Below are 24,722 nucleotides of genomic sequence, written 5' to 3' on the forward strand. Positions count from 1 at the left end.
CTTTTTCTTAGCATTTGCAACACTGTTGCACTGCGTATTATGTTCCCTCCTTAAATTGAACACTGTAGTTCATTTGCTCAAAATACCCAGTAAAGCACCAAATGCGTATTGATTAACTACTGGCACTAGTCACTAATAAATGCAATGTATCCTCCTGTTTGAGTAGCGTTTGCTAAAGACCACAGTGTCCAACTTTTTAAGGTAATGACTTTGAAAATATTAAACTTAAACTATGTGACCTGGTTTTTTGTAATAGAGTAATCTATTACAACTAATGTCACTGCATTTTGACTTCAGTGGTCTGCGTTGCAGTTTTGGTCACAGTTACAGTCCATTTGTTCGGCAGAAGATAGAAAAGCCCTCAAGTCAATCAGCATTTCACTGGCAGGGCAATTAGATTTGGCTAATTGGTGTAGATTTTCATGTTTTTTGGAGTTCTCAAAAATGCACAACATGGTTAGCTATGACAGTAATGTGCTAGAAATCAAAAAACATTGATTCAGTGTGCTTAAACGTGAACTTCTCTCAAAATTCATGGATGTATGCATGTGTGTGCATTAGAAAGTGGATTTCTCCAGTTTTATGATCAGAAACAGTCATGATATATTGGAAACTAGTCATAAGCTCTGGCGCTGCAGAGAAAAATGTTCTTCCAGCTTTACTTTGGGCAAGAAATCGGGAAGCGGCTCAGCCATCAATCTCAGTTGTGTTATTATTTTATTGCAAATCTGTTTGGCCTGTCAAAAGATATGCAATGGTATATGTTTTCACATAAATTCACTGAAACAAGATGACTAAATGAGGAAAAAGCCAGCTACAACACCGTGACATAGAGAATATGCCCTGGATATGAGGAAATATAAAAGTCTGCAGGCCGCCTCAAAGAGATGATGATAATGGGATGCAATTTTGTATTCATGAAATGTATTTTTCTTGATTCCGAGGGCTGTTTGACCTGAAGAGAAGACTTTCCTGTCTTGCCAATTTAGAATTGATGGAAATGAATATAAATGTTTCTGTTGTTACCTTTGTTTGTGTAGGTGACACCTTCCTGATTGCCATTACAAGAACCTATTGGTGAGCCAGTTTCCCTGCTTTTTTGAATAGAGGGAATATTGGCCAGTTTGATGTTGCATCAGGCTGCTTTGAGCAGGTGTAATAAAGCATAGCAACACTGCCCCAAACCCTGAATACCTTACTATGAATGAGAAAATATGAAATATGAAAAAAACATGATGTTACATAGTCAGTGCTTGGACTGTTCAGCATGCTTAGACTTAGAAAATTCTTCCAGGTGTTCATTCATCTGCAGTCATATTTCACATCACTGTGACACAGAAGAGACGCATCTCAGTGTGCATCAGCAGCCTGACAGCCAATAACAAGACAATAATGACTGGTAGACCACCTTCCCTGCCTCACAAGGACCTCATTGCATTTTAATCAAATTCTGCATGTGGGTGGCACATCCAAGGAAAACCTCTGCACATCTCTATTCAGCACCATATGTCTGCAGACCTTCCCATAGTGATGGGACCATCGGTGTATGCCCAATGCTGTGGTGGGTCTCCACCTGCCGGGGGTTGGGGGGGCAGGGGGACGACTCTCAGAGGGCACATTATGTATGGCAGACAGCTGTCCTGCCCAATGTATGCATGCGGCACGGACTCAGTCATGCAGAAGGAGGTGTCCGGACAGAAGAAAGAGCATGGAATATGGGTGTGGAAGGAGACATCTTGAGGGAATATGGAAGCGTGGGAGTGTGTTAGAGTGCTGCTAGGACAGCACACATCTGCGGCGTAATGTGGAAGCACCCACAATATGGTGTGTGTTTTAGTGGATGTGTGCTGTGTCTACACTATACATTAACAATATATGTACTGTTGAAAATATGAACCAAGCCATTTGGTGAGACAACACAAGATACAGATGGGTAATTAGTTAGAGGAAAAAAAACACACAGGGGCTCGATTCAGGTTGTTTCATGGTGGTAAATAGGGCCTAGGGTTGGTGTCTTTTTGTGAAATATAAACAAACATTTAACTGTAATGTAAAAAGTTTATATTCAAACCGTTTGACCTGACAGTTAAAAATTCACAGTGTAACGAACTGTTTGAAATGGCGGTGTAAACAATGCAACTATTAAAATAACACACATGGTTATATTACTCTAATGAACAAATACAGCTGTGGAAACAAGTAAATATTTAATTGCTGACGTTACTAACAGTCAGTAAAAATGTCTTAAACTCACTGTCGAATAGCTGCAATAGTGAGTGTGACATCTCAATGTCATCTCATGTCAATACGATAGCAGTAAACCACTCAGTGAGATGAGATGACAAGTTAAACATCAGCTGTCCGTCCGTTGGTTGGTTGGTTGGTTGGTTGGTTTATTGTCTGCTTGGTCGGGGTGGCAGCAGGTGAAGCCCGGGGTCAGGATGCCCGGGTCCTCGCCCTAAGCTGCTGCCCGATGCACGCTGCACCCAAACCCACTCTCTCTCTCTCCTCTGTGGGTGCTGTACAACAAACGGCGCCAAAATCTTCCAGGTGTTGAACGGGCTTGTGATGTGGTGACAGTAAAGGCCATAACATATGTTTGACATCACATTCATACGCATTAAAGCATTAAGTGTCACCTTTGATGGAATAGAAAGCCAGAGAGTCAAAAACAAAGTTATCATAATGTTTAAGCATCTATTATTTGTCAACCTCCTCTGTATCAACTGCTGCAGAACAGGTGGTGAATGCAGACGGCTGGTTGTGAGACAGAAGTTGATTGTACAAAGCATACTACAGATCATCACCGTCGTGTAATTACTCACAGAAATGACAAGACTAAATGGTGGGGACGATGCAGACAACAATGATTTTAATGCAGAAATCTTTATTCAGCTCGTTCATGCGATCTCTGCCCCCTTTGAGTATTGAGGCAGTGTACTGTTCATAATGACCGTGAAAAAAAAACAAAAAACTATTGAAACTTGTATTATTAAAGCAGAATTATTAAGCAGAATGCCAATATATATGCCAATATGGATGCTGTTGGTGCCGTCACATGGGAGTTTATCAAGTTCATGACAAGAGACAATATGAATGATGAGGGGTATTTGTTGATGATGCTGTAGATGTTTCATATTCAGTAGTTTCTCTTTTTTTTCCCCCGTCAGGGATTATTCTGCTCTTAATCTGATTAGTAGATGACACATTTGACAATCTCCATGAGTAATCTCCTTTCGCAATCCCACATTGAGTCATATTTGGTCCTCTTCATCTGTCTGGGGACTTCAGCTCTCTGAAATAATATCTCATGTTACTGTCACACGATCCAGTGTTGAGCCTGTTCTCCAAACCCCTCGCAGTTCTGGCGCAGCGAGGCTCAGTTACCTTACAGGGAGGAGAAACTTCACTGACAAACAGCCAACGACATGACAGCGGCATGAAATGGGATAGAGTGTATTTCCAGGCAGTGACACTCTGAGTTGATTGGAGTTTCTAATCACGTATGAAAAGGTCACAGAGGAGTCTGAGTGTAGCGAGCACACATTTCCCAGAAGACATGTGTGAGTGACATGCTTCCTAAATCTCCCTCTAAGCCTCTTAAAGTTTACAGTACACATAACTGCTGTTATTGTTGCATCTGACGTGTGTGTGTGTGGCGGGTATGAAAGCCAAAAAGAGAGGAAGAACAAAAGGTTTTGTAGCATGCTGTAGGTCCATATATATATATGTGTATGTATGTTCACCTGAACACGTAAAGAACTAAACTCAGAGGTGCCTGTTTCCTCTTGGTTGTGTGTAACCACCTCCATCCTCTCTGCTGGGCTGCAGTCACACGTCATGTCCTCAGGCTCCCCGGTGCTGCTACATAAACACAAATCCCTCGGTGCCTGTGGGGATTTCATCCCAGAAGAAATGCGCTGTCACCTGCTGTGCAAGGGGAAAATAACAATTGTCGAAAACATGACAGCTCCGTCCACAGCACCCTGCTTGCTTAGCAGAGCACTGGACCAGAGTTTTAAATCGAATCCATAACACCTCATAGCTGGCCGGCCTTTACAGCTATATTGCTGCATCTCCTGCTGCAAAGAGTTCGGCTCAATTAGCGATGGACTGTTTGCTACTCTCTGTAGGCTGTGTGCAGTTACTGAAACAGGCTGGTTTACCTAGATTGTAGATGCCTCATATTCTGCTTTACATATGTTTGCTTTTAATATTTGAGGGTCAGATATTACGGCATAACTGAAAAATTGGCAATATATTGATATCACATTGTTATAGTTATAGGAGACAGCACATTGTCTTGGATTTTGGTTGTTATGTTGTGATATGACAAAAGTGTTGTCCTTTCCTGTTTCATTGTTATTTGTCATTTTCTGAGCTGGCCAGACTTTTCCGATAGTTCACGTATCGCGTTGTAGCCTAAAAATTACTTTCACAACTGAGAAAAACAACAAATCTTTACAATTAGAATGCTGGCATTTGTTGGTTCTACTAATACAGTATTGTTGCAGCTGTAATTCATCAGTGTCTCATTGAAGTGTCAAAACACGGTGGAAATTACCAGTTAGCACCAGAAAATTCAGTAAAATAAAAAACAAAATTATCTTAAAAATATTATGCAACATTCCTGCATTAAAAAAACAACCTAACTAACTAACAATCTAACAATCTTCTAGGGTCCAGGTCTTGGATATACTACTCAAAATGTGAAAAAGCTTTTAAACCTTCTTTCTTTTTTTTTTATCTGTCCATCATAAGTCATACAATATGAAATGAGTGCAATTCTAAAAGGGTGCAATAATCCTTTACAATGCCAATGACATATTGAATAAAAAGCATAATTATTGATGTATAGCTTTTTGAACTAGCAAAGTTTCCTCATCATAATATAAGGGTATTAGCCTGCAGCAGAACAGTAGCTGTGTTAGTGTAAGCAGCTGTCTCATGAGAGCAGGACTGCTGAGGATCCATGTTGTCCCATATGTCCCAGTGCGTTCAGTTTTACCTGTTGAAAGAATGATGCAAGCCAGAGCCCGCACTCAAGCTGCATCAGACAGTATGTTGCAATCCCGTTGCTCTTCTTCAGGGAATACAAGTTACAGTCATAACATTTGTGATTTCTCAGAGGCACATGTCTCTGTTGTGTCCTTTTTTGAATAAGTTACAGCTGGAGCTGGACATTGAAGATTAAAATGGTGGTGAAATGTAGATTATAATGAACGTTAACTTGATTTCTTTTGAGCACATTTAATCTATCTTTTACGAGGCAACTTTGCTGCCGCTTTGCTCCTTGATGGTTAATTTAACAAAATAACAAAAGATCCTCCATATATTTTAGATTTAAATACATACTGAATTATAACATATATTGTTTTTTTTTTCTTTATTTAAAAATACTGTGGTAAGATTGAATTATGATTATTTTAATTCAAAGTTGTGATTTTTTTTCTCAAGATAAGGACTTTCTACTATTTTTTTATGACATAGAGTTTATTGATTTTCAAATTTTGGAAAACACAAACCACATGATTATGGGAAAAAAAATCAAAAAAAAAAAAAAATCAAATCCGACAGTACAGTCCTCACCTGGAAAGACAATAAAAATAATATAAAATAGTAAAAATTACTTACTAACTAAATAATGATGATAGAAAAAAATAACTAATGGGTCTATCAATAAGTAGGATCAACATGACATATCAAATACATGATACCAGCTGTACCACTGTTAAATGTCCATCGACTGTGCATAAATACTGTCCACATATATCCCTCTGCTGCGCTATTGCCATTGCTATTGTCTCTTCAGGGGTGATATGCAGCAAGATCTCCCTATATGTTACATATGCACATAGCAACATAGTGTAAAGGAAATAATAAAATGTTAACATACCCTGTATTTTATAAGTCCAAGATGAGGTTTACTACAGTACAAATTGACAGATTAGATGGAAATGTCAGTGTGCGGATGACAAAGCCCAGGGTGAAGAGCTGAGACAGATACGTGAGAAAAAGCAAACCAGGCCAGTCACACCTTCAGTCATCTCATGCTGAATAAAACATACAGCATGTGTGTCAAACCTTGTCTACTCTTTTCTACTTTTGCCGGTCTCTGGCTCACACATCCACACACTCACACACACACACACACACACACACACACACACACACACACACACACACACACACACACACACACACACACACACACACATACAGAGTCTCCTGCACATGTGTGAGTGTCATCATTTATTCATTCAGCAATGGAAAGAAAAGCAGCACAGGGATCACTGAAAGAGGAAATAGAATATCTAAAACAATGTTTTTATTTACCCCCACTATGAATCGACCAGCTGCCTTAAAAAATGCAAATGGTGAAGACTGCTGCAACATAATAACCATCACCATAGCCAAAACCTTCCAGTAGCGAGTGATTATAAAGTCCTCCAGGTGTAGAATTTTGATGTTTTTGGCATCTGAAAGTATTAAAAATGCTGTTTTCCATTCAATATATATTTTGTGATTCGAAAGATGATGATTGTGATGACGTTATTTAGCTTTTAGCTTCGGATGTGTTTTAATTCGTAGTAAAGGTTTATATCGTAGCATCCCAATGTAGGCATGAAGAAAAACCTCAAAAACTCTGACCCTTTCTATTGTGGCCAAGGCACTGAACCTAAGTGTTTAAGTAGATGGAAGCTTGCAAGACGTGGCAATGTGAAAATTCAATAGTGGACCTTGATTTTTAGGCAAAGGAAATAACAGCTTAAGTATATCTAGACTTAGAAATATCAGTTTTCAGTCACATGGATGGCGTTGTGTTGATTCAACTTCAAAATATTCAGTGGGAATTATTGCGTTAGGGTAACCCATTGGTTTGTGAATGGCCATTTTGAAGCCATGAGTTTGGCATTATGGCTGTCGCCATCATTTTTTGGAGCCAGAAGTGACTACATTTGGAGAAGACAGTGGAGCCTTGGAGGATATCCTGCAACCCATCCCCAGAATACATAAGTGTTCGCTTTGATGTGTCTGCAAAACCATAGATGAATTTAAACTGAACGTTTCTTTATGTTGCAATATGACGTTTGTTTAGGTTCAGTTTTCTGTTTCTCTCTCTGTCACTTGGTTAGGGTTAGAAAAACATAATGGTTTGGCTTAAAATACCAGTTTTGGTGCCCATAAAAACAGCTCGGTAAAAAGCTGGTATTGGTCGCCAATATGAGGGTTGGAAATGTCCCTAATGGACTCAAACCGCGGCTGCTTGTTTGGCAGCCCTGTGGTTTGTAATAATGCCACAACCTCCTCCTCCACCCCTGCATTTAAAAATCAGGTAATGCTACATTTGGTACACATGTAAACCTCGGATTCATCTGTGGTTTGCAGAAGCATTAACTGCTATCATTATATCCAGGCTGATTGGTTCTGGCTGAGAACCTAAGGACACACAGCGACTACTTATAAATCATAAGGTAACCCTGTCCATGCCCTGCTTTGTCATCCATTTTCCTCTAAATGGGACCATATTTTACTCAGTGAACATCATTTTGTATTGAAGCAGACTTGAACTAGCGATTGAGACCATAAACTTATTAGGAAACTGTTTATTGTGGTAATCAAGCAAGGTAGAAATAGTGTAATTTTCTCATGAGCTTACATTTTGAATTTGATTTCTTTTTGCAACCAGTGGAGTTGCCTCTCGGTAGCCATTTAAAGGAAAGCAGGATTTCTTTACTTTAAAGACCCAGAAGCTCCACCTATAATTGCACAGTGTTGTAAGAAGTGCTGAAAAAAGATACTAGTAAAAGTAACAAATGTTGTTTTCCAATTTCTTTTGCTTAAAGTGAAAGTCCCCCAAATAAAGTCTCAAAGTATCTGATGGTAAATGTACCTGAGTATCATATCGTATGTTCACATCCTCTCATGTATGGATTATATATTTACCATGGGTCGACTGATAATGAGCCTGGCCAGTTCTCAGATTTGATATTCAGCCTTACTCTTGTCAGAACAAATGTTTGTTTTGTTTATTTATCTGATTTCTGATCAAAAAATGTCAGCGCACTCTTAAGGTTTTTTTTAACAACACGACGCTGATGCAGCCCACACTCTGCAAAGTAACTAGTCACTAAACTTATCACATACATCTGGTGGAGTCCAAATTACAATATTTGCCTCCAAGTATGAAGTAGCAGAACATAGAAGTACTCAAGCAAAGTACAAGTATGTGTAGTAAATAAGTAAATGTTTAGTTTTATAAAAGGAGCGGTTGAGTCAAGGTCCATATTATTTTTGTTTCTTTTGTTTTTTGTATAGAATAAGGAGACAATAACAAATTGGTGCAGCCCATGTGTTGCTATATCAACCAATCCATGAGGGTGGGGTCTTTTTTAAATCAAACACTTTGGGTGCCAAAGTTGAAATTTATTCAAATCTACACCGAGTGGTTTTACAATAAAAAAAAAAAAACTTTGTGTAAAACGACTAACCACAGCGGCTCATCTGTAAAGTCGTTGAATACTTGAACGGTGATCAGCTAGCAGCCACTTAAATCTAAAAATAGTAGCGGCGCTGGCCAAAATCCATGTCAGTCACTGTCAATTAACTTTAGCAGAAACCGTTATTAGTTTCTACTGCGTGTCGTCTAATGTGACCACCGTCATCAGAGACCCTACCTGCTCTTTCATCAGCGGCAGCGAGGCAGGAAGAAAAGCCTGAGTGAAGATCAGCCATGACACACTCTGCCAGTCTGGATCTGAGCACAAAGGCAGAGCGGGCTGCCACCTCCACGCTGCCTCCATACACTCCCTCTCCATCTGACAGGCCAGTGTCGAGCATGCCACCAATGCATGGTAATTACTATCTGCACAGTCCGAGGAGGGAGAACGGATTAACTCAACCTGGTTACAGCGCGAGTCGTGTTTCTTAAACCAAGCCGCCTCCAAAATGTGTGTTTCTCCCAAATGTGCAGTTCAGTTCCCCTCCTGTCTGTCACTGTGGATCAGAGGCAGGGAGAGGAGCTGAGAGCCTGTCACTTTCTGTCTTTTTCAAAGCCGAGCGCATTAATGGGCTGCCAGTGTTACCCAGCTTCGCTCTTTGTACTACACGATTACTGTGTTTAGTCGTGGACCTAATGCTGCTGACCTCTATTTTCTAATGGGGAAATCAGGCCAGCGCTGAAATCACTTTTGTGCGTCTCCACTTAGAGTAGATTTTTGCTGTTATTGTGTGGGTGCGTTGTCCCTGCTTTGCTCCCACCCGAGGCTTTGAGAACACAGAGCATGTGCATCCTGTCCGGTCCTGTAAAGGAAACAGTAAGCAGAGGATTCTTGGAGCCGGGAGCAGAAATGGGAGTACTGCACTCAGTAACACAATGTGGGATGACAGTGGTTCAAGTGAGGAGGGTTGTGCAGAGTATCTTTTTTCTGATTGTTTGTTTCCTTGCGAAGAGGCAAAATCTTGTAGACGCTGTTACGTAAAGCAGTGAATGGGCAGATTCTAATAGGACCAAATTGCGAGGCTTTTAGTTTCTCTGTTGATTGTAGGACGTCTCTCATGTGACCACGCTGCTTCAGCTCTCTTGCTCCGGAAGTATTTTAGAAAAACTAGTTCATGTTGTACCAGATCAGCATGTTTTACCCTGTTTGACACTACCCCCCTGCTCATGAATGTGATACCATGCTGCTGATGCCTGTAATCAAAGAATTATTCAGTCTGCTTAGGAAAGGACGAATGTGCACCATTTTGTTGTAAATCTATGCATTTTGCTGCATGCCCACATTCTACTGTGTTGTAATTGGGTTATTAAAAATTCATATTGTTGTCAGTGTGCTCTTACATATATTATTAATATCAAATGATGAGGCAGCTGATGCTGGTAATATATCATGCTGCCAAAGCGTCCTGATGGAATAGTAAAACTGCAGACATCCTTTTGTGTTGACAGATGGCTGCTTTGTTTGTTGCCAAAACCTATACTTTTGTTGTTGTCCACTATGTCATGAATATCGTCCGCGTCCAAATGAATATGTATAGCTTTTATCAGTAGGGAGAGGCCCCTGGGATGGTGTCAGTGGCTGGCTGTGCTCTGTGGCTGCAGCAGGAGGACGAGAAGCAGGCCAGGGCCTGTACTGTGTAAAAATTAATCACATTATAGGAAAATTAAATTTAAAAAAAAAAAAAAAAAAAAAAACACGTCTGTTTTTTCAACTGCTAGCCGACGTCACTGCCTGTAACAGAGGCATGAGGGGTGCCAGTCGAGGCAGCCGTTAGCGCACTTGCCCCATTCTGCTGTCATCGGCTGCATTCTGTGTATCTAGCTCAAATCAACTGCAACTGGAAAATGCGATGCGCGTGCTCATCTTTCCATTGTTGACTTCTACGATGCCATATCTACAAAGCCAGAGAAACCTCCACAGCCAATTAGACTGAAATGTACAGCCTCCATCCTGCGTACGTCCTCTAATGGATGCTTTAACTGAATGAAGGCATCATATTTTTTTTTCACTGTATAGAACTTAAATGGGAGGTAATGCACATATTGATACATACTTATAAGAATACCCATAGTGAAATGAAAAGGGTAAGTTAGTTGTTATGGAGAGGACTACACAGCCTTAGAAATGGTTTAATAATGTCTTCATGGCTCTGGAGCAACTCTCTAAGATCTGAAAACAGTGAGCCAGGTGATGTCACCTGATGTGAATTCACCTGGCTCATTTTTTCAGATCTCAGAAAGTTACAAACTGTGGGTGTTAAGTTTTGAAATTAGGTAATTATTCTTTATTTATCAGTTATTTCACTGTTATGTTAAATGCTTTATAAACCATGTATTAGGCATTTATAAACATCATTTTCAACTTTATAATGGCCATTTAAATAATGTTTAGAAATTACAATACAATTACAATTACAATACATGTGTTCAGCATAACTGAGCTGTAAACTAAATTGGCTTAAAAATCTTCGACCACTGCAATAACTATAGTCCACATTTATTTTGCCACTTGTTTGCCAACTCTCTATACATTCATGTGGTGATACTGGTACGAGCCTGTAAGCTGCTGAAAGTGTTTGTCGTTGTTTGAGCTAACCTGCTGTCCGTTTTGCCGTCAGCGACCCCCTCCCTCCTCTCTGCGACACCACATGACCGTGCAGCGGTAGTCAGCAGACATAGCAGCAAACAGGAGTAAACTTGTGCTTTGCGTATTCACGAGCAGACAGGATCGCCTCTTCATGGGATTCTCTGTCCTGATTGAATAAAGCGCGCAGGGGCACAGTGATTACTGTTGAACTATAGAGCTATTTAACACTTTATTAACAAAATATCGCGAGCAGCAGCTTTAAAATTGTGAAATACATTTTTATTACACAGTATAATTACTACAGAATAATGACACCATCTGCATATAGATTGGCGCCCTATAAATCTCGCTTTCACTATGCTACTTTGTCTGCAAGCACCTCGCAATGCGGTTCGTCTGTGTGCCCTCACTTCTCCAGACTAGATTAATAAATAACCTCACATATGGTCCTGTGTTGTTAATAGTTGTGTCTCTAAGGGCAACAGAAACGATCCAGTTGTCTTTTGCGTCAGCGGTAGGACTTCAACGCCGAGAGCAGAGTGTGAAACTGCCAGAGGCCCAGGATACAAGAGGAACAATGCAGGCGCCTATAACAATTTGAAAAAGGAAAATTGAACTACAAATAATATCAATAATTCAAAGATGTAAGAATTTCTGTCAAAAACACATATCGGTATACAGACAGGACTGTGTCAAAGCCCTACACCATCACTGCTGTTCGGTTTTTGTCACGACAGGATATATAAATGCAGTTGTGTTGCCACAAATAATACATGTTCAGGGGATTTCCTGATGAATAGATGGAGCAGGCTTTTAAAATAGGGATTCAGGGTATAAAAGGATACTCAGAGTTATTGCTCGAGTGCCCTTTTAATAAGTAAACATACTACGCATAAAGCATGAAGTTAAAATGAATGCAAATATGTCATCATAAGAGTTGCATTCCAACTATTGTTATCATATGGATATACTGACAGTGTCTTGTTGAATATTTATTTGCCTTCATGGAATGACCTTCTCTCACTGTGCAGTAACACATGAGTTGACAGTATACACACACATAGCTGTGCGCCTGTCCATTTACAGGTGCCCTTCACTGATAGAGCCCTTACCTGTCTGGTCTGTTATTAAAGATGATAGACCTACTCAGGTATTACTGCCCACCATCTTTGTCCTCATGCTCCATCTCTACATTATCACAAATCAGTCAGGGCGTGATCCTAACTGCGTAAGGAGACGGGCACGTTTGACTTGCACGTCTTGTTCAGTCCTTGAATATTCAAAGAGTCCTGTCCTTTGAAGCTGCTCTTCGGTCTTCTTTTGTGAGCGGAGCAGCTTTATTCATTGTGACTTATGCAAATTGATCTTTAACCTAGAGGGAAGCCACAAAGAAGACTTCAGGGACTCCTGGAAGCTTTAGAAGGATCATGTTTTGGAAGTGCAACAAGGAGTTTTGGACAGCCCAAAAGAAATTGTTTTACAAGTAGTTAAACGTCAAGATTATTGTAAATGTTCCTCTTTGAAACATAATTTTTTCCAGACTTAAAGGGAGACATATTCATTTTTTTTCCCCGTTTCCCTCAGGGTTGTACAGGTTCTTGTGCATGTAAAAGGTCTTCAAATTTAAAAATCTTAAAGCCAGAGCAAACAGAAGCTCTTCTCCTGAGGTGCCTTAAACACCTCATCAGTATTCCTGCCTTTAATTCCATGACTTCTTGATATCACTATGTCACACATTTGCATAATTTATGCCTTGAGTCGCAGTAGAGGTGAAGCTAACTGGAAATGAAAATGAAAATGCAGCCTAGCTGACTGTAGAGACGGCGAGCGGTGCCAGCACAGGTGTGCGTGAGCTGACCAATCAGAGCAGACTGGGTATTCGGGATGGGGGGGGCCTTAAAGAGACAGGAGCTTTTCAGACAGAGGGAGAATACAACGCTGATGCACTGGACAGTTTTAGGAAACTGATGCGTATTTTGAGCATCAAAGCATAATATCCCATTCTAGTAGCGAGCTAAAATAAAACTGTGAACCTGAAAATGAGAGAAATCTGTCCCCTTTAAACATCTTAAATCTTGGGCTCGTGTGCTGATATCATCGTGATAAAAGAAGGCCGAGTTGCTGTAACCATGGCAGTGATTGTAATGCTGTCTCCCAGCTGGATTTCTTCTACATTTTGTCTTGGAGATGGCCTGTTTTATACCACGGAGCATTGTGTAACCCATAAAATCAATGCCCTGGATGATTTTGTGAAGGCTGTTGGGCCAGCTGTGAGAGATATCTCATTATGTTGTCGCTCTCTGCGGCATTGTGCAGCTCATGTTGTGCCATGTAGTCATATGGGTTTTAAACATAGAACGAGAGCAGGTGCAGCCGTAGTCCAAAGGCACTGGAGAGGAAACAAACAACATGCCTTATCCTGCCTTGAAGTGTCCCTTGTCCCCATGGACGACTGATGTGCCATCACTCCGTGTTCAACGCGCACAGCCGCCAAAGCATAGGCCCGAGCCCCAAATGGTACTGATCCACCGCCTCCTTTGCTCCCTGTACAGCACAGCACTGGCGCCTTTCAGCCAGCAGGAGTATAGGATCATGCTGTGATAAATGGCCAAGCAGCACGGGGAGGCGAAGGGGAGGGTTCCTCCTCGGCTGTTTTGTTTAATTGCTAGTCCACTAACAAGTGGTAGGGTTTGATTAAGCTCAGCAGGAAAATGGCACACGCCTGTCAGTTAGACCGGCTGCAAAACTCATGAGCAGTACATTACGTCACAGCGTTCAGATGATGAGCTCACATCGGCAATGTGAAGAACTCATCCAGCGGCAGTTCTCATACGAGCGAGCCAGAGGCATACAGAACTACTACTAACTACTACTTATACACTGTATCCTGATGTTTAACGCAGCTGCTGAAACATAGATAGAGGCATGACAATTACATGAGAAAATTATTTCCCTCACTTCACATGTGTGGGGCACATCATTCACATCATTTCTTGAAATTGCAGGACAGCAGGTTGTAAAATGAGATTTCATTTCTCAGATGCCATAGCTGCTCACTTCTGCAACACATTTCTGACATCTCTGTGAATTCATGGTGGAGATGATTTCAGTGGGTGGGTACAGCTTCCAGTGATGAAGTTATTTTTAAGTGTTTTTTAAACATTTTATGTAAACTGTATAGAGTAATTGTTCACATTTTTCTGTGGAATATTGACCAGGTTCATTGAGTCCCATAATGACTTAGTTTCATCTCTAGTAACAGTCAGTATTTAATTATTATAAGATAGTAATTAGATTAATATTATTACTTCATCATCTTCTCAGTAATTGAATGAATAAATAGATAATTCATTTTTATTAATTATACATTATATTGTGTGTGTGTGTGTGTGTGTGTGTGTGTGTGTATATACAGGTATATATACATATATGTATAAGAAAGCAAGACAGATTAATTCTTTGGCATCTCAAGACATCAAAATGTGTGTTTTGCTCATTTTGACATACTCGAACACAATTACGTGACTTTGGGGAAAGGCTGGCATTTAAACTCTAACACTGTTTTATTGATTTTAGCAGTCTGGCAGGCGCTCACCAACATGATGCTCCACTTCCTGTTAGCAATAACTCAGAGCATTGGCTGGTCTCTTGAAGTTGGTTGAGATATCGTATTAGAAAATCCTGGCCCACACTTTACAATCGTAACTGCAATAACAATGCCTGTTAACCCTTGGCAATTTTGACAGCTTGAAACAAAGAAGATTGGGCCCATTTTTGGTTAGGAAGAGTAGAAACACTATTGTGGTAGTGATTTGTGTGAAACAAGCAATTCTGTATCCAACAAGCATAAACATTTGGAGTTTTCCATTGCCTTAATAAATCATGTGTAACAAATCTTCATCCAAACTTATAACATGCGATGTATATTAAGTGTTGTGCAATTTATATAATGTTAAATTTCACGGAATTAATCAGGAGCTAATATCTAGAGAACAAGGATTACATAAAAAATGATGATCAGTTAGTTGAGAGCCAGATGCTGGATTTTATTTTAATGATCAGCATCAATAAGGTGCTTAATAGTGTATCTGTGAGTCTGCCTACTAACCAGCTATATAATTAAATGTCATTATTACTGTTTGAATAAGCTTCTAAATGACTCAGAACTGATTAAGGTGTATATATACTGGTTATTCTGTTACTTCTGATATCAAAGAAGCCAAATTTAGATTCATGTTGACTTGAATTATTTGAAGTTTCATGCCTTTTGTTGCCGTGGTCTGTTAGAAACGGCCTCCGTCGCAGTTGGCTGTGCGGAGAACTGTAATTAGTCATCACAACACGCACCCCAGTGTCTCCCAAATCCCTATTTGAGTATGCAGACCTCATCCACAAGATAAATGGTCATTTGAGTCCAGTCCAGATAATTACATTTGTTTGTGACCTCTCGCAGATCCCGTCATCAATTTTCACCTTAGCGTTGATATAACTTTCACAACCTCAGGAGGTCTAAAACTTCGCACACACCGGCACAGCCAAACCATGTCACTTCCTCCCTGCGTGTTTAATGGCCCCTTTTCAAAATATATTTTTTAAAAAAAAACCTTTTGTTTCTTCATTTAATGTGAGAATTCTCATTTTCTTCCTCTCCCACAGATCTCATATTTTCCTGGATTTTCAATGAGTACCCGACATACGTGAAGCAGGATACTCGCCGCTTCATCTCACAGGAGACGGGGAATTTGTACATCGCCAAAGTGGAGCCCTCAGATGTTGGAAATTACACCTGTGTGGTGACCAACACCGTCACAAAGACCCGAGTCCAGGGTCCACCCACCCCACTCGTGCTCCGCAGTGATGGTGAGTAATACATCATAACGGCACCCATTCATTTTTTTTTTTTTTATGTCTAGGTGTTTTATGAGCATATTAATACACTTGCAGTTAGGTGGACATGAAAAATATCCCATTCCTTAAAGGCATATGGGGGGACATTTGCCAGTGTGTAATGCTTTGATAAGCACATGGTTCACCATACATTTTACATTACATTACATTTACATTATATTACAAATTGTTGCCTAAAAAAATGTCTTCTTTTCACTCAGTGGGGTTTCCATTGTAATACTATAATATAATAAATAAAAGTGCTGTGCAAAGAATTTTTTTCAGTCGTCATGATAAACGAAAAGCCAGACTTGCTGCATGTGGTGCCTGAAAGTAGGACGAGTGGTTTGAAGGAATACAAATGAAACTCAAAGGTTAATTATCTCTTTCTTTGCTAATTTCAGCATGTCCTTTAACATGTGGATCTGATGCTTTAGGCTGGCCTTATCAAGGCACTCCAGAAGAAAGGTCATTGTCAGCAAGTAATCTAATTGTGGACTTGTGTCCCAGAAGCATGCTCCTACCATATGTAGTGTAATGCAGAGCAAGAAATATCAGGCTAAATTGTTATTTTCAGCAGAATGTATTTTGTGACATTTAGATGGGTTTATGTCTTCCAATTAATTACAGCTGATCTGTCGCACACAAAAAATTAAAACTCCCAAAAGTGAACATTACCTCTGATCCTATACATTTGTTAGGGATTGTCTTTCTTAGCTTTATAATGTTATACAATAATACATTGGGTTATTAAAAGATCACAAGACACAATAACATATGTTTAAACCTTATGGTTATACACAAAGTAGCCTCAGTAAAATTATATCTGAGACTGATACCTGCAGTATTTTCATATTTGAAAAGTGTCTTGTAAGAGGGTGAATGGTGTCTCTGTCACTGAAACATCAGTAGCCTAACTGTGTGTTGCTGAATCGGTATAGCTGTCCGTGGTGCTGAAGTAGCAGACGGATCTGTAACATTGTCTTTCTTCGCTGTCCTGCTTGTCTCATCTGTTTCGCCTTGAATATATAATATTCTCTAAATGATGTACTTTCATTACTGAATCATGAAAAATTAGTGGAGTCGATGTATTCCTTAAAGTGGTGTCCCCTTCATGATCAAAGGGACATTAACAACGTTTGCCCACAGAGGAACGGCTCAGTGAGACCCACTGCTGCCTGTAGAATTCCTACACCACTCCTCTAATATTTCTGTAATCATTGAGTTGCAGCTGAAAATACATTGCTACAAATTGTTGCATAGGACACCTTTAATGTTTTTGTTGGGTGTGTTTTGTGGAAGTAAATTCTAAATGTTCTTATTTCACTGTTTGCAAGATGGTAGAAAAATTGCTAATAGATGATTTGAGCACGTCCCTACCCCGCCTTCCTTTTTTCACATGTATTTTTATTTTAACCGCGAGAGCAGCAGAACATCAACTCTGCCACACGGTCACAGGGGGGAGGGGGGGCTGCCGGCATGCACATTGTACAGGTGTCCCCTACAAAAGGTTATGGTATGAGACAATTACCCGTCCACTTCCACCTGTCTGCTTAAAATGGCTGATAGTGCTGTGGTCGGGTTCCAGTATGAGACAGTTGTGATAAGGATCTGAATTAGCTTTCACAGTCACTCAGGGAGCCATCCTGATAACACATGGCTCACCAAATCAGCGAGATGAAATTGGCCTGTTTCCTCCATCTCCAGAGCTATTTGTGCAACACAGCCTTGAATTACAGCAATGGGGAAAACCTATTGTCACACTGCTGGATGAGAGGAGCCTAAAATACCACGTCGTACACCCAGAATTGGAACAGCTAGGAGAAATGAGAGTACAATTACACATTTTCATTAATATGATTTGCCTTTGTGTCATTTAAGGGGAGGGGGGGGGACAAAAAACACTTGTGTTCTTTTCCAACAATGTTAGAAACTCCACTTCTGATTTATGAATAAGTCTCTCCCAAAGCTAGAACACCAGAGAGCACACATTCACGTCTGCTCCTTTATCCAGAGATTTTTAGCATGCACAGCAGCAATATTATAATCCACCGGAGCTGCTTCACCGACAGTGAATGGGATGCTTTGTAGACACAGTAGCGGTACCCAGGGGGATTTTATGGGCCCATTTTCTGGTTCATAGCTGTTAGCACTACAACAAGATGAAACTCATCTGGATGTAAAAGCTCAAACCGTCTATGTATTCTCAAAGTTGTTTTTTTTTTTTTTTCTTTTCTCTCCATTCAACATCAGTGTGTTGCATGTCCACTGGAAAGCTGTGTTTCTGACTCATTCTTTTCAATGGGAGACAGCAGTGAGAGCAGGGAGTGTTTCTGCTGCTCAGATCGCAGAGCACTGGAAGCCGAAAAACATTTCAGCTCGTAGTCACTTGAAATAGGTTCGCGCTAACTCTAGCAGCAGCACAAGCCACAACTTGGGTCTTTATGTAGTTTTCTTGCCAGAGTTGTTTAGCTTGAGTTAAACATCAGAAACACAACTTTTTTTTTCTCTCTGCTTTTTTGCGCTGATGCTCATTTGCATTTCTCTTTCAGGTGTGATGGGTGAATACGAGCCAAAGATTGAAGTTCAGTTTCCAGAGGTTGTTCACGTTGCCAAAGGATCCACTGTAAAGCTGGAATGCTTTGCTCTGGGAAAGTAAGCCCACTCTTAGTCAAGCTCAGCATGCTCACCGGCACATAAAAGAAAAATATTACCAGAAGAGCGCTTGGATATTTTTTTCATGTGTTTCACCACTTTGCTGCAATCCTCGTGTGTTTCAAGCTAGGCTGCACATCTAAGAAATGAGGGGGCACATCTTCGTGGTGTAGAAAATCTTAAGTTAAAATACCAGGTTGTGTTCGGCAATCTATAAAAACCCTGAGTACAGGACTGGATGAGATGCCGCAGGTTACCTCGGGCCAGGGAGTCCTCTAGAGTAATTTTTGCATTTTTACAATCACCAAGGAATGACATCTTTTTTAAATGCACACCTTAGAAGTCCCTTCAATTTCCCTTCTGAAACTAATATTGAAGTCAAATCATGGCGTAAAAAAGGTCACATGTTCCCCCCCCACCCCCACCCCCACCCCCAAAAAGGACTTAGAATGGCAGGTTTATAAATTTAATTAAATAAATTTAAAAAAAATAAATTCCTTCTGTGAGCAATGAATGTGAAAGCAGCCTTCTAGTGTCTGTGTGTAGTTCAACACAGTGATGCTCAAATATTCTTGAGGGGGACTTTAACAGACACATATGAGGAATTAGACATTTTTGCATTTCAGCATTTTCGACCCGTAGCATCCTTATCAAAAGTGCCTGGTTTATGTTTTTTGAATTCCTTGTCCCACAAAACAATAACACTAAAAATGATTTTCACTATACAAAAATAAAGAAACATTGGTTCTTTTCATGTGTCTTTTCATGGCAAGCCCTCAAATAACCTTTAAATAAGTCAGAATCTGCCCTTGAGCAAAAAGTGATTCACAAAAAAAAGCCTGAAAGCTGCAGCCTCAGAATCTTAATCATCTCCACATCTCTTCTGACAGCCCGGTACCATCCATAAACTGGAGGAGAGTGGACGGTGTGCCCTTCCCCAGGAAGGTAGACATGAGGAAAGCCAGTGGCGTCCTGGAAATCCCGTATTTCCAGCAGGAGGATGCCGGCACGTACGAGTGTGTGGCCGAGAACTCCAGGGGAATGAACACAGTGAAAGGAAAGCTCTCCTTCTACGGTAGGTGATCCTGACGCGCATGAATATTTGACCAGCCGAACCACATCTGTCAGGCCCGCTCAGACTGAGAGGCAGCGCAGGCAGACACAACCGGTCTTATGAAGCAGTCAGCGGAGATCAGCAGAGGCATCATGTGGCGCACGCGAGGAGGGAGGCTCGTTTTAACAGCACATCAAAATGATTAAAGGCTGTCAGCCATGATGCCTCTAATATTTTGATCCAGATTAAAGGAGTGATGCGGATGAGGCTGAGCCCTTGGATACGACCTTGCTGGTGAGCCTTGTATTGGGTTCCACCAGATGGCATCGTGATTGACATCCAACTTGACTGCGGATCAAAGCCGTTAAATGTACTATACATAGACCAGTGGCACATATGTCAGGGACATAATCTGCACAGCAGCATCTGGATCCACTGGAAGGGGGTTAGTAGATTCCCTCATTGTCACGGAGTCACCTACTGAGCTCAGATACTAGAAGTCATGATGACTGCTGACTCTTCATCCCATTATCCAGCATCAGGAGAATAATCCGCTCGCACAAAATGAAGGACCGTAGATATTTGAATATTTTTGAAGAAATCGTTTTGATGAAAACTCTTATCTTTACTTGACGGTGTCGATTTCTTATTTTAAAGGAAATGTTTTAGCGAGGCGGAAGCTCATGTAAATCCAATGTGTCCATCATACTTAATAATCAAAGTCAGCCAACCTCTCTGCCCACAGCAGCTGTAATCAGCTGTATTATTGCAGCTCTTTACCCACCTCGTCAATGACATGGTCACGGATGAGTGTATAAAAACAATTCATTTCCATTCGACTGTTCGCTGCAATTTTTTATTTTTTTTCCCCTTCAGGTTTGCCGGCAGTTAACTTTCTCTTTGAACAATGTATGGATTTTCCTCCCACCGCGTCCGCTCTCTGTTTTCTTCCCTCTGATTTTCTCCCCCTTTAAGTCACGCTGTGTCAGCTGTCAAACAATAACTCATTTGGGGCATTAAACAATTTGCTCTTATTTACAAGAGCTCTGAAAGCTCTCAGCCTCTTTTTGGTCTAATAGCCCAGGAGCCCGCTGTGACCCACCGAGGCTTCATTTGTCCTTCTGAGCTGCAGCTCCTCTCTCATTTTTGATGTGTTTTGTCACTCCGGCTCTCTCTCTCTCTCTCTCTCTCTCTCTCTCTCTCTCTCTCTCTCTCTCTCTCGCTCCCTCTCCTGCTGTCTGCAGGCAGGTGATAAAAATCAGTAATCTTATTTTGAACTCCCTTTGAATTAAGCCTTTGAGACATTCGTCAGCAGTGTAAGCCAATGGGAGGATCGATAAGGGTATCTCTTGTACATCCAGGCGAGCTGGGCTTTGTGTTAGACAGGAAGATGTGCGAGTGGTACTTTATGGTGGCATTGTGGTCATTTTTTTAGATTCTCGCACTTGCGATGCAGTGTTAGTCTACTGAGACGTTAGAACTCAATCTTCCTTCAGTCCCACTAATGCTGCAAGAATAATATGTTCGAAATATGAAACAGTGTTTTTAAAGTCGTTCATTTTTCAATCTCTCTTTCCAGCCTTGATTTACTAACTGAAACAGGAATTCATTAGCTGCACTGATGCACAGTTTTAGTTTTAAGCTCAAGGTGATATTAAATTAATCAGTTCTCTTTAGCTGAGTGCATTCAGAGGCAGTCGTTCTCTATAATTCTGTGTTGGGAGATGTTTTAACTACTCCTCAAGCCAAACACAAGGGTTGCCTTGTTAAATTTCCATTTCTGGGAAAGAAAATGTGCGTTGACGTTGATATTAGCTGCATTATCTCACAGCGATTTCACTGATAAGGCAAATCCCCATCTCTCTCCTTCTTTAGCCACTTGATGTTGTTCTGATTGCATGCGCGCTTGGCCTGGCGTGGGCAGAGATGGGCTGCCTGCTTCCATTTGGTACGCGCTGACTGAGAGTCAATACATTCGCAGCGGGAGAGGGATAGAGTGAGGGACCCTGACAGCAAGGAGTAAAAAAAAAAACCCACAAGTACAGTGCAGTGGTGAATGGTGCAGTGGGTGGTGCAGCTCAGCCAGGCCCTGATGGAGGATTGCTGTGGGATGTGATGTTAAATGACAGGTGAAGGAGTCCCATGGAGTAACTTTCGACCATCTTTCTCTAACCACGCATGACACAAATGCCACACACGCTTGTTCAGGTGAAAAGGCTGGTGATGAAGCTGAAAGGGTGTTCTTTACCTCCATTTGTGGCACAATGCAGACAGAACCGAGGGGGCTGGTGCCGAGGTCTCAAAGCACATTCTAGTTGTCTATGAGGTTAATTGGGAGAAGCCCTTACCTTAAAGTGAAACTCTCATCAAAATGCAACCTCGGCTTTTTTTTTTTTTTTTTTTTTGTTAATGTATATGAGTCAAACCTTTGTGTAAAAGCATAATTACTACAAAAGAGGCACTTGACCGCATTTTCGTTTTCGGCTCAAACTCATTTTCAGTGGGAGTGCATGGGGCACTTTTACACTAGCATGAAAATCGCTATTTTTAAAACACTAAGAAGGCTTGTAGTAACACCAGAGTCTCTACACATTGCTCAACTGAACCACATACACTCTACCCAGACGTGTTGATCCTCGAGTATGTCTGGGCTGCCATGACGACGGCTAGAGGAAGAAGCCATGTGAGTTGTTCGAAAACCTTATTTTTAGTAAACTCTGTGTACACAAACAATGTTCTCAATGCTCGTGTTCAAGTGTAGAGACCCTGGTGACACTACGAGCAAAGTTGCATGTCATGTCGAGCCTTCTTAGTGTTTTAAAAAATAGAGATTTTGATGCTAGTGTAAAAGTGCCGTTAATGCAAAGCTCCCCCATGTTCCAAAGTACTTTGCACCCTGGTTGTAAAATATCCTCATCTTTTCGAAGAAAAAATGTTAAATGTCAGGTTGTGGCGCATAAACCAATGTTCTCTTGATCTTCTCAAATCCAGATGCTGCTGCCTAATAATAACATTGCTGTCCATGCTGGAAAAAAAAAAAAAGAAAGAAAGAAAATTCAAATTGAATCGAATTGTGACATTAGAATCGACCTTAAAAGTCAAATTGTGGATTTGGAAAATCATGACACGCCTAATGTCAATGTGATTAAATTGATTTATATATTTTTTTTATAGCACCTGTAATAAAGTGAAGGTTAGCGCAGATGTCACACCACATAGTTTGAGCGTAATTGTCTCTTTTCTGTAGCAGAAAAAAAAACAGCAGCTTTCGTTCAAAGGGAATTGTAACCTTTTTACTGTTTGCACAGATGGCAGCAGCACAGCCTCCACACAAGTTAAATGTTAATGACCTCAGCCAACCTTGTGCTGCAGCCTCGGCTGCCAAAGGGATCTTAGAGGCCTACGCCACGACACATGATCCACAAATACAAATATCTCTTTGATAGGGGACTGGATGATGCTGAATCTGTGCAGGACTCCAACATAAATACACCAGAGTGCAGCAATACCCCCCTCTGGTCTCTGCACGCACCTCTTTTTATCGGCCCTCACTCCGCGGCTCTGAACACCCACATACACACAGCGAAGCTCACTCATCGACTGCATGTTGAAGTTGTAATGCACAGAGAGATTGCAGCGCTACAACCGCAGTTTATTGAATTGGTCTTTGTGTTATCCCGCTTTACTGAAAAGCAAATACTATATAGCAGAGGCCAATTAGAGCCGGATTTGTACGGGTGCTGAAAAAGCCTCCACAAAGGTCAGTCCTTGAAAGTGACATCAGGCGAGGTCTGCAGAATGGAAAAGTGCGGTCAGCCATTACTCTTGTCCTTACGCTGGCCTTGTGTGATATAGGATGATAGTGGCTTGACCTACACATCATCCAGAACGTATAGCGCATTAACACACAGAGCTTTACAGATCGAGTTTTATGTACCATTTTTTTTTAGGCTTAATCGTTAACTAGCCTTGAATTACTTGAGTGACACAGCAACAATCAGTTCTGCTCCTGAGTAATTATACCAGCATTTACTTGGATTGTATTGAATGGAGGGATTTATGGCACCAGTAGTCGCCCTTATGGATGTGGGAATGGGTTTTAACCACTTTGGTTCCACACTTGGAAAATGAAAGGAACTCTAAAATGTGAACTAGCCTTGAACTAAACGCAGTAAATGCGGGATGTCAGGGTGCTGACACCAAAGGCTACTCTCATCACTGATTGTGGATCTCTTCTGATACACGGACTAAAGCAACGAGTCAACCAAATCTAGAACTGATGTCATGATTTTAAATCATGACGATTATGATAAACCAAAACCAATGAACATCTGGGGTGCACAATGGAACCTAAAATACACATGACATTATTTTGGGTCGATGGTTTGTTGCGGTGGTAGTTAAATGTCAAGTAGCTTCAAATATAATAATATAATAATAAAAAAGCTGACAGAAATAATCAGTGCAGACAGTGTGCAGCCTGAGAGATGAAACCCAGGGTTAAAAAAAAAGTATAGTACTCAAAGCTTGCAGTACTTCTCATTAAAATGTAATTTCTGCGAGCGCATTCTAGCCTCATAATTGAAAGTGACTAAGATAGGAATATAAACATTGCCGACAACTCACCTCGTCCTAACTGGATTGTGGCAAATGAGAAGATGCAGATAGCTACTGTTCACATGATTTTAGCAACTAAATCAGTACACAATATGCCTTCTCTGATTTGTCATTCTCTGAAAACTACAATATTTTGTCTGTGTCAAAATTTCTAATTCAGCAACCTCAGCTCACTGTCACATTGTCAATGTTTCCAGCCCCGCCTCATCTCATTGAGAAACCCCAAGATGTCCAGAAGCTCATTGATGACTCGTTGGTGTGGGAGTGTAAAGCCACAGGGAAGCCGAAGCCTTCGTACAGGTGGATGAAAAATGGAGAGAACCTGGAGTCGGCAGAGGTGAGATCTGCCAAGCACAAGCATGTCTTTAGAAATTGAAGATAACACTCTCCTTCCAAGGCTAGACTTGCAGCAGCAGCAGCAG

At 40.9% G+C, this 24,722-nt stretch overlaps 1 protein-coding gene across 2 annotated transcripts in view; it reads left to right on the forward strand.

Moving 5' to 3' along the window:
* Positions 1–24,722, forward strand: part of cntn4 (contactin 4) — a 162,347-nt gene that overhangs the window by 78,946 nt on the left and 58,679 nt on the right. For both annotated transcript variants that reach the window (XM_037102439.1, XM_037102440.1), the window contains exons 6-9: positions 15,744–15,947; positions 18,527–18,629; positions 19,520–19,704; positions 24,498–24,637. In XM_037102439.1, the coding sequence (XP_036958334.1) occupies positions 15,744–15,947; positions 18,527–18,629; positions 19,520–19,704; positions 24,498–24,637 (632 nt within the window). The remainder of the gene's footprint in view (positions 1–15,743; positions 15,948–18,526; positions 18,630–19,519; positions 19,705–24,497; positions 24,638–24,722) is intronic.

Source organism: Acanthopagrus latus, chromosome 6 (assembly GCF_904848185.1).
Source record: "Acanthopagrus latus isolate v.2019 chromosome 6, fAcaLat1.1, whole genome shotgun sequence".
Lineage (NCBI taxonomy): Eukaryota > Metazoa > Chordata > Actinopteri > Spariformes > Sparidae > Acanthopagrus > Acanthopagrus latus.